The sequence below is a fragment of the Grammomys surdaster genome, unplaced genomic scaffold (assembly GCF_004785775.1).
Source record: "Grammomys surdaster isolate TR1022 unplaced genomic scaffold, NIH_TR_1.0 126059, whole genome shotgun sequence".
NCBI lineage: Eukaryota > Metazoa > Chordata > Mammalia > Rodentia > Muridae > Grammomys > Grammomys surdaster.
Window position 1 is genome coordinate 5,196,921 of NW_021620869.1, and position 11,598 is coordinate 5,208,518.

At 44.2% G+C, this 11,598-nt stretch overlaps 1 protein-coding gene across 2 annotated transcripts in view; it reads left to right on the forward strand.

Annotated features, from left to right (window-relative positions):
- Window positions 1-11,598, forward strand: part of Iqca1 (IQ motif containing with AAA domain 1) — a 106,591-nt gene that overhangs the window by 38,636 nt on the left and 56,357 nt on the right. For both annotated transcript variants that reach the window (XM_028755405.1, XM_028755406.1), the window contains exons 7-8: window positions 4,810-4,894; window positions 10,206-10,346. In XM_028755405.1, coding sequence (XP_028611238.1) covers window positions 4,810-4,894; window positions 10,206-10,346 — 226 coding nt within the window. The remainder of the gene's footprint in view (window positions 1-4,809; window positions 4,895-10,205; window positions 10,347-11,598) is intronic.

Sequence of the window (11,598 nt, forward strand, 5' to 3'; positions counted from 1 at the left end):
ACTGTTCTCCCAGCTGAGTTCAAGAGGTGAGAGCTAGGAAAAGTGAGCATACCAAAGGAGAGGCTGCAGGATTCACAGGGTGGCAGATGAGGAGGGGAAGAAGGGAGGAGGGTCAGGGGGAGTAAAAAGGGATGGAAGACTGGAGGGAGAAAGAACACAAGAAGAGTGGCTCCTGAGGTCAAGCCCAAAGAGCAATGCTAAGCCCCCAGGGACAGAAATGTGTCTGAAGGAGGTGACAGGGAGGTGGTGGTTCCCTGGTGGATGGGGTACCTGGCTGTAGAAGCAGGTAAAGAAGCAAGCGCCCATCATTGAAAGGTCCCCACACTCAGTGCTTTATTCTGAAGCACACACATCCAAGCGTTCCAGGGACTGACCTATGGATTCCTGATCCCACAGGTAGTGTGACTGTGTGTGCCCAGGTATCCAGGAGAAGGCAGCTTCCACCAACCACAGGATCCAGGACTGGGGGGGAGAGGGTGCCATGGGCAATGGGAGCTAGAGGCACAGGATTCCCCAAGACAGAAACTTTGTTTTCCACTGTTAATCAAAAACGTCTTGGGGGCTGACACTGTATAATTTGGGGTCCTGACACTGTATAATTTGGGGTCTTCAGTTCCTTCTGGGAGGCTCCAGGAGGGCATCACCTGCGGTCACAGCTGTCAAGCCCTAGCTGTTTAATGCCAAAATTACCATGGGAACCCAAATAACATTCTCTGTTCTCTCTTGCAAGACTATCTACCCTGCAGTTCTCACGCCCACTGGAGCTGATCCTAACATGCTCAGGACGCTCAGGACCTAAATTACAAGAAGTAAAGTACAATCAGTTAATATTATTTTACCAAAAAAAAAATTACTATGGAGTTTAATATTAACTCTTACTATGAAAATGGATACATTCTAAAATTAAGAGGTAACGTGTGCAAAATGAGATCGTGTGCATTTGAGTTTGTTTTTTTTTTTTGTTTGTTTGTTTGGTTTGTTTGGTTGGTTTGGTTTGGTTTGGTTTGGTTTGGTTTGGTTTGGTTTGGTTTTGTCTTAAGTAAGTCACAAGACTGGAGACAGGGCTCAGCTGCTAAGGTTAAAATCATGTATTACTTTTCCAAAGGACCTGAGTTCAATTCCCAGCACCAACCTCCTGTAACTCCAGCTATCGGAGACCTAACACCTCTGATGTCGATGGCACCTACACACAGCATGCTCCCACAGACACACATACACATGCAATGAAAGCCAATATGCAGAGGCACTAAATCTGTTGTGGGCCCTAAAAAATTCTAGGTTTGACAACAGAAGCAGAGAGTCGTCTGATGAAGTCACCTTCAGAAGTCTTGTGAGTGGGCATGGTTAGGTAGACTATTGCAACCTCCAAGCCAACTGCAGCTGTTGTGTGACAGGGATTGAGAAGTAATCTGGGGACCCTCGCCCTGTGGCTGAGGGTGCTCCCAGGGCTCAGGTTTCCCAGTATCAGTGAGGGATGTCATTGGTACTGATGAGCGTAGCTTTGCATAGGGGGCAGTTACTTTTCTTGCTGTTTCTACCGTTGTGACAAAAGACCAGACAAAAGCAACTTATTGAGGGGAGGGCTTCGTTGGCTCACAGTTGAGGGCACAATCTGAGGTGACAGGGAAGTGATGGAGGCAGGAGCGAGAGGTATCTATAGCTGGTACTCAGTCTCTCTCTCTCTCTCTCTCTCTCCTCTCCTCTCCTCTCCTCTCCTCTCCTCTCCTCTCCTCTCTTCCCCTCTCCTCCCCTCTCCTCCCCTCTCCCCTCCTCTTTCCCCTCCTCTCTCCTTTATTTTTCTAAGATTATATCATTTACCCCTTCCCTTTCCTCCCTCAAGCCCTCCCATACACCCTCCTTGCTCTCTTTTAAATCCATGACCATGTTTTTCATTAATTGGTGGTGGCAGTGCCATCGGTGACAGTGGTGGTGGGGTGTGTGTATGTTTGTGTGTGTGTGGCTTGCCTGTGTCTGAGTGTCTGTGTCTGCATGCATACATGTGTGTTTCTAAATACACGGATACAACTTGCTCCCTCTGTATCTCTCTTTCCTTGAAGCAAGGTCTTACCATCTAGGCAAGGCTGGCCTAGAACTCACAGAGATCTGCTCTCCTCTGACTCCAAGATGCCGTTACTTTTTCCCTTTTTATCCAGTCCAGGATAACAGCCCATGGGATGGTGCTGACAATATTTAGAGTAGCTCCCCACCTCAGTTACGCTAGCCTAGGAACTCTCAAAGACAGCCCAGAGTTTTGTCTCTTAGGAGGTTCTAGATTCTGTCAAATTGACATCCATGTTGACCGTCTCGCCATGGGATGAAATGCCTTGAAGGACCAAGTGGATCATCATCTAAATGAGCAAGGCATAGCATTCCCAGAAGCCCCTGATAGGCCCACCAGACCAGTGCTTCAGTGACAGAGGGGAGGTTCCTTGACATGGTTGATTGCTTATCGCAAGCAACCACAGGAAACTGCACTCATTCAGCTGCAGGGCAAAGTCACAGCAGGATGTTCAAAGCTGCCTAGACAACTGTCAGCACATTCCTTCCTTTCACACTTACAGGTGTGTGTGTGAGGCCAGATTTCCTTCCCGAACTCTCAGCTAGCACAACATATTGCAACACAGTGGAGCATGGAGGCAGAGTGGAGCATCCAGCAAGCTTTTGCTAAACCAGACTCTAATAGACTTGGAAAGATTATGACCTTGGGTACTGTATTTATTGTTCATAAAATTATATATATATGTGTGTGTGTGTGTGTGTGTATACATGTATATATATGCACATATAAATGTGTGTGTATGTGTGAGTGTATATGTGCACACACACGCATGCATGTGTGTACTTGTTTGTTTACTTGTTTATTTTTACTTTGAAGCTTTAGTTCTTTGGGGATTTCGTACCATATGTTTTGCTCATACCCACCTCCTTCCTGACTCTTCCCAGGTCTCCTTTTTCTTCTACTCCTCGAGGCCATTTGTGCTGCCCATATAATCTCACCTTGCAGAAGGCACTGTCTCCTGTGTCTTTGTCTCCTTGTGTCTCCCTGTAGTTCTCCACTGCGTCTGGGTCTTACACACTGTCTTGGTCCCCTATTTCATAATGATTCCCGAACCTTGGGAGGAAGAAGTATGACTTAAATGTCCCACTTAGGGCCGAGAAATCTGCAGGCTCTTATTCTCTTTTCTTTGAACAGTTATGGGTCTCTATGTCAATCATTACCCTTGCCAAGGTTACTGTTGACATGGTGAAACAACACAAAAGAAAGTTGGGTTCAGATGGCTTAGGCTTCCCACTGTAGTCTATCACTGAAGGAAGTCGAGACAGGAATTCAAGTAGAACATAACCTGAAGGCAGGAGCTGATGCAGAGGCCATGGGGAAGTGCTGTTTACTGGCTTGCTCGCATTGGCCTGGTCAGCATTATTATACACAACCCGGGCCTGGCCCTCCTTAATCAGTAGCTAATTAAGAAAATGCCCTCCAGGCCTGCCCACAGCCTGACCTTCTGGAGGCATTTTCTCAGTGAGTGTTCCCATGTCTCAGATGATGCTGACTTGTGTCGAGTTGACTGAACACTAGCCAGCGCCATCACCATCTACTTCAAATGGAAGCTTCTCTGAGGAAAGGTGAGAGATGTGCTAATCTATAGGTTTGAGTCATTAGGCGTTGGTTCAATACTGTCTTCACTTAGCAGGATAATAGCTGTAAGCTCTTTCCTAGGGCCTACGACTTGTCTAGCCATAGGGTTCTTGGCCTAAGAAATGGTCCCAGGTATGAGTTTCATCCTGTGAAGCAGGACTTAAATTCAGTGAGAATCTGGTTGGTTACCCCCATGACATTTGCACCACTATTGCAGACATAGGCATGTGTTACTAAGCCTGTGGCTATAGTCACTCAGAACATTCAGAGCTGCATAAAATTAGTCATTACTTCCCTCCTCTGATAATGGGTTTATTATTTTTAAGTGAACTAGAAAAGACGTATTTTAGAATTTTCTGAGTTTTGTCTAATAGGGTAACTATCAGTAGTGTGGCCTGTATAAACAGAAACCCTTAGAGGTCCTCAAGAATTGCTAAGTGTGAAGAATAGCTTGAGGCAGGAGTTTGAGAAGTAGTTAAACATGACCACCTCTTCCAAAACTCGGGCTCTCTACTTCTGGGAATGAAAGGTTCTTAACTCAGCAGCTAGTCTATTTTCCCACACATGGAGTAAGTGTAACACGCATGTCAAACTCCGTTTCTCTTTTAAATAATGACCACACACCCCTTGGATAATTCTCCACACTAAATTCCACAGCCTGCTTTCTTTGTGGAGAAACTATGTGGCTGCAGAAAGAAATACTTGTTGGGCCCTATCAAACATGAGGCCCCAAACTTCCTAAAACCAAATGCATGTATGTTTCGGACACTTACTGGACATGCCATTTGTATGACTCCGCCCTTCTGTTTAGCTTCAAAGTTCTGTGTTTACCCTAAGTTTTAAACAGGAAGAAAAGATTTGTGTTTCTGTCTTTGTTGAAACTAAATCCCAAAGCATCTTGATATTAAAGTGGGGGAGGAGTGGAGACAGAGGAAGAAAAACAGAATCTATCTAAGAAAGAGAGAAAGATGTCCACCTCAGACTAACAGGAAACCTCAGGCTGCTTGTCACCGATCCTCTCTGGCTCAGAGACGCTGCCCAGCCTTAGGGACAGGGAGCCATACCCTGAAGATCCATCACTTAACTGACCTAAACTCACATGTGTTGGCAAGCGGGGCCTTACCAAAAGACTCATCTTATTCTCCCTGCTCTCACACTGTTTCCCTCTGTAGGAATTTGACGGGCACATTCCCAGAATACCCCAACGAGGAAGATGGAGGCTCAGCTCTCATCTTTTCCAACAAGACCCCAGAACAGGTAAAGAAATGTGCGAGAAGTAAAAGGCGGTCACACCGCAGTGATCTTTCCTTAGACTTGAGTGCGAACGAAGTCACAGTGCTGCATCTCCAGTGTTTTCTTAGACTGCTCACGCCCCCAGGTGAATGTCTTTTCTCATGCTTTTTCTGATTTATTTCACAATCAATTCATTCCTTCCCCTGTCCAGTCTTTGAAAAAGCTGTGATGACATATGCTTAGAACATCACGTTTGTCCCAAGCAGTCTGAGTTCTGGACCCTGTTACCTCTCCATCTCTCCTCTCTCCCCACTATCAGGCAACTGACCCCAGCAGTTCACTCCCCTAGCTGCTCCCTCCTGTCTCCCACATCTCAGGCTGCTCCCTCCTGTCCCCACACATCTCAGGCTGCTCCCTCCTGTCTTCCAATATCTCATACTCCTCTCCTATCTCTAAGTTGACTTCTCTCAGATCTATTAATATTCCCTTGGCAACTCTAGCAAATATAGTAAGATTTTAAAACAGACATTTATAAATGTTTTAAGTGACAGTTTATTATTTCACATGATGGGTATCTTCCTAGAAGATGCTGTAATCTCCACATGAAATCATACTGACAGACAAACAGTTGTACAGAATTACATGAATAAACCTTTACTGGGCAGGCAAGAGAAGGCTTAGTTAAACAAAGAGATTGATGGGTCATTTCCCTGAAGATTCAATAAAATAGAATTATATTTTGTCCACTAATCCCCACCCTTAATGCAATTTTATTAAAACCAAAATAATTTTTATATTGACAAACATATTTTTTATAGAAGAATATGTGAAAATCTCTGAAAATATCTAGTAAAAGAATCCAAAATGGTGGTGACAACATAGAATTACAGAAAGAATAGGCAGAGGACAGCAGCGACAGTGGCACATTCACTCACTGAGAAAATGTCCAGTGCCAGCTGTTATGTAAAACACATGCAAATCAAATGTGCTATGCAAAACACATGCAAATTAACCCCAGGGAGATCAGTCAACTTGGGCAAACTCACAGTTAATAAACTGTGGTTCTTAAATTCAAACCACAGAGGCTGACATGAGAATAATGTTCAGAAGCCAATTCAAACACAAATTGGAAGTCAGTCATCCTGATGGATTCTTTCAAATGGACCAACAGGTAAGGGGACAGCCAAGTCTGATCACTGCTTGGCAGAATTCAGTAGATCCTTACTTACAAAATAAATTCCTTTTACAAGGAATATTTACATGTAAAAACATTAGACCACAAATTGACAGAAGAAATTGCTAGAATATTTAATAATCAGAAGGGTGAGGAATAATTTTGGAAGCATGTTACCACAGGCAGAAGTCATAAAGAGAAAAGACTGGTATAATTGTCTCCATAAAACTCAAGCAGTTGAAAGGAAACCACCATAAGTGAAGTAAGAGTCATGAAAAACTAAGGAAAATGTTTGCAGCGTCTCTGATGAGCAGTTCATTCATATTTAAAGAGTCCTTGGAAAATAATGAATCTTCTGAACATCTCAGTAGAAAAAAAACATCAAAAGTACAAACAGAACTTTTTTAAGGAAAAAGGTTTCCAGTGTAAAACAGTTCTGCTGTGTCTCTTTATCCATACACCAAATAAAAATTTTAAGTCAGAAAACCAGCTTGGTGTACACATAGGAAAATGTCACTCTGGAACACAATGGCTGGGAGAATTCATTAGCATGGCATTTATTAAAGGGTCATGGACCTAGCTGACATGAAGAATTTCAGTGTGGACTCTTTTTGCCTGAGGGACACCATTTGAAGAATCTATTCTAAAAAAATAAATAAATAACAAGGCAGGTTGCTGAAAGCTAGAAATGGCAGCCTCTTTCACACAGGGCCAAATGGTAAGGACCTTGGGCTGTGCGTGGACACACACTCCACCATAGCTGTTCAGCACTGTCATGATAGAAACAAAGGCAAGCCACAGCTGAATACAAGTGATGGAGCTGTGTGGATCTGACCATCCCTCACTACCCCGCCACAGTTTGCTCATGTCTGCCTTGTTTAAAGCAACCCCTTATATAAACCAAAGTGTGTGTGTGTGTGTGTGTGTGTGTGTGTGTGTGTGTGTGTGTGTGTTGAAATAGTCTCTGTAGTCCAGGCTTACTGCAAACTCATTATGTGTCAAGGATAACCTTGACTTTCATATCCTCCTGACTCTATTCCCTAAGTACTGGGGTTACAGGCATGTGCCACCACATGCATGTATCAGAAGCCATCATCTTTCTCTCCCTCCAGAGCACACTTTGCCCTCCCCCAGAATACTGTATGCATGTACAGCACTGTTATTTGGCAGTTCAACAGGCCTTGCCCTGAGGGACCATCTCTTTAACTCCATGTTTTTCCTCTCTCCCTCTCCCTCTCCCTCTCCCTCTCTCTCTCTCTCTCTGTGTGTGTGTGTGTGTGTGTGTGTGTGTGTGTGTGTGTGTGTTTCAGTCTTAGCCCTGAAGCTAAGTCTTCAGGAACAAGCAGGATCTTGAAAGTCAGACCAGGGCATCCAGCCAAACATGCTTCACCATCGTTTAGAGAGCAGTGATTACAGGATTAAGAATGTTGGTGGAATGTCTCAGTTGTCCACAAGAAACATGAAAAGGAGGCGTTGACTCTAGTCAAACTAAAAACAAACCCAAGGGCATCTGGTTAATACATTCCAATAAAGCAAAGGGGACCACAGGGAAGCTTAACATTAAATGACAGATGAGGGAAAGAGAGAAAAGACCAGCCATTTCAGACCACATTCCACCATTGGCTGTGTCTGCAGCCTGGACCTACCTGTCTAGAGATGGCAATCGGGCCATAGCTTCCTGCCTGGACCATGTGTGAACAGACAAGAGAGCATCCATCAAGCCCTGAGTTCAATTCCCAGCACTGCCAAAGCGGGGGAGGGTGGGACACTGACATACTAAAACTAGCAGCACACTAAAGAGGTAAACCATGGCAGTTAATTCAGAATGAGCCAACACTTTGAGTTTAAGGTATGTGTGACTGCACTGCATCATGGGAAGTGACCCAAGGAAAAGTGCATGAATTCATCACACGGATATGGAGGCTCCAGGCTCTCCCTGATACTGAAAAATAAAATCCTCTTTTGAGTTGTTGGTCAGTAAGTTTCCAAAGACACCGTCAAGTGATACAAGTAATTTCTCATGCTCTTGATTACCTTATATAACTTGATGGTAAGATGCTATTGCTGTAGACACTACACTATACACTATACGCTATACACTGTACACTACACACTACACACTACACACTATACACTGTACACTGTACACTATACACTATACACTATACACTTCAGTCACAGGACATGAAGAAATCAATGTAGTACTGACTTGGATGTTTCATCCTCACTGGCTAGCTTTTATAGTGCCAGAAGGTTCTATTTATAATACTAAGAAAGAAAAGTATTCAGCAGCCTCACTCAGCTGTGAACCCTGTGAACCACAGTACTGACTAGTCTGGCAAATTATGCCCACAGGTATAATAGTGGCATCAATATTCTTGATGTAACCAGATATTTTCTGATTAGCTCCACGAGACAGAATTTGTACCTGATCCCGTTGATTGTGCCCTAAACCCATGGCTAGACAGGTCATAGGTCATGGGGAGAGCCAACTACTAACTGTTATTCTGCTAGATACACAGAGTAATAAACTGCTCAATCGTGGGAAAGGTTATAAGAACCATGGGAAGTGGATGTCCACAGAGAAACAGTGTTTGTTGGACATGACAGCAAAACAAAGCACCTATGGCTGAAAATACAAGACCTGAACAAGATCAAGCCAGTAAAAATCTCAGCATGGACAGGGGAGGGGGCTCAGGAATTCACATCTCAGAGGAATTCACAGCTAAGGAGCAACTTGCTCTTGGTGGCTGCTGAGGAAGGGAGAGTCAGGTCTCCTCAGTGATGTGGCCCCTGAGAAGGCTGCCCATGTTCCAGCCAATGGTCCTACATCCACTCACACACATGCAGGAAGCACCAAGTAGAGACCGTGTCTGTCTCTGTCTGTCTGTCTTTTTCTGTTTGTCTATTTTAAGGAGCAAGCACATGAAGTTATGAGGAAATAGTTGTAGGAGATAGGGGAGAAATTGGAGAGGGAGAGAATGGGGGTGGACTTGATCAAAACACATTACACGCATGCATGAAATTCTCAAAGAAAAATAAAATTGAAATATATGTATCCTTCTTTAACATAACAACGTATTTCCATCTTGGTTTGAAACCCAATGTCATGCCTAATTAAGTTCATGAGAAATAGTTCCACTAATGGTAGAAACACACAAGAATGGTCGTTCCACCACCATTATTAGACACTGTACTATATGAACTGTGTGCTCTCAAACAAGACAAAGGGCGAAGACACAGAAATCAGAACAGGCAAGGGATTGCCTACTGCAGATGTGTCTTATATACAGAGAAGCAACGAGAATGACTGAGGAACTGAATAATGAGGCCTGAAAGAGGAGCCTTCTGCTATTAGTGTGCAGAGCAGCAGGTCTGTGTGTGCAAACACCATTAAAGACAAAACACCACAGAAGCCATTGAGAGCAGTAAACCATCATCAAGACGCAACACCTGGGATAATAAACTCAAAACTGACTGTGTGCTGAGAGTCACAGGCTAGACAACAGGGGCGGGGAAGGGAGGGCTCAGGTAGGAATGGTCAGCATCACAAACCCCCCCCCAGCTCTACCAAACATCATTCTAGAGATGTAATTGATTAAAAATATTCTAACAGTATATCGCTATTTGTTGGAACCTCCAAGAGTAGAGAGGGTGAAGGTGAAGGTGACCACTCTATTCTTTGGTCAGAAAACAGATAACTGAGGATACCCAGCTCTGCAAGATTAAAACATTATTTATTAGGAGCCTACTGAGGTAAGCAAAGGCTTGAAAAACTCTGCCTTCCACATGCCTGCATGTTTAACATGTGTGCGTGTGACACACACACACACACACACACACACACACACATACACGGTTCAGGTAGAAAACAAAGCAGCCCTCAGGTTGGATTACCAGAGTACTGAGTGTGACAGAGCTGCCATGCATCTGTGTTGCTGGCCGGCTGAGGGAAGCATGGCCTCTTGGAGTGTCAATGCAACCCCTGAAAAGTATGGAGATGTGGAGAGAGGTATCAGACCTCCATCCATCCATCCTCAGCGTAGGTGACACCTTCAAGCAGGAGAGCAGAGCAGGTATGGAGCCCACCAGGACGCAGAAACAGTCCTCCTCCTGACCGGTGCATGTGAGGTGCTATGATGGTTGTGCTCTTTTCCATAGGTTATCGAGGATATCATAGCCACCCAAGAGGAGGAAGAAAAACTTAAGAAGAAAAAGAAGAAAGAAGACAAGGAGAGTAAGGCCAAAAAAGGCAAAAAGGAGAAGGAGAAGAAGAGCAGCCCAAAAGAAAAGCCTATGAAGGTAAGAAGTGTGTGAGAATTTTACAAGTCTGATTCTCTTTTTTCTTCACTCTGTCTTTGCTCGGCTCTCAGGCAGAGGCATAAGCTCGAGTCCGCCAAGGTCACCGTCAGTAACTTCAGACTCCATTGTATTTCAGGTTGATCCGTGCTCAGGCACAATCTTTTCCACATTTTATAAATACCTACCAGGACAACTGTCAGCATGGACAACTCAATTTATATAATTTATGTAATTATTCCCCAAAATAAATCACCCCACTTGTCTTTCTTCAAGGCAAGCTGTTAGGCAGATTGAGGAGCCACTGGGAAGTGAAAAATAACCCAGTCTTTGTTAGCCCAGATGTGCTCACTTAAGTTCATCACGCGCACTAACACTCAGCTGGGCATGGTGGTGCATGCCTTTAGTCTCAGCACTAGGGAGGCAGAAACAGACAGATTTCTGTGAGCTTGAGGACAGCCTGGTCTACAAATCGAGTTCTAGGACAGCCAGGGCTGTTACACAGAGAAACCCTGTCTCAGAAAATAAATAAATGAATAAATAAATAAATAAATAAATAAATACCACTGAGACTGAGAGTATGCCTCAACAGCGCCTTTGAAACTCATCAATAAAGTGTAGGCAACTAGCATTTGCTCCAGGAGATAGTTGCATCCAGGAAAGTGGAAGAGGAGAATCCCTTCTATACCTGACAAGTTGGGCTCCATCAAATTCAAAACCTCTTGCAATATGAATGAGATGACAAAGAGGATTTTTATAAGTGAAATGGTGAGGAGTATGAGGGCGGGCAGCAATCAGGATGTAAAGTGAAAAAATGCTTAAAAATCAAAATAAAAGTAACAATGAAATGGCAAGCTGCAGCTGGAAGAAGATACTCACAAACTATCTCATGATATATTGGATGTATAATGAATTCTCAGCGTTTAAAGAAAGACCTTTCAGGGGATTTTCAGTTTGTCAAAAAAGCTGTTTAGGATTTCAGACAATGAGTTCCTATTCCCATACAACATCATGATGGGGGGACACTTCCAGGAGGGACACCTCCATTGGGGACACATCCAGTGGGGGACACCTCCATTGGGGGACACCTCCACTGGGGTATACCTCCACTGGGGATACCTCCATGGGGGACACCTCCACTGAGGTATACCACCATGGGGACACTTCCAGGGGGGACACCTCCATTGGGGACACCTCCACTGGGGTATACCACCATGGGGACACTTCCAGGAGGGACAACTCCATTGGGGACACT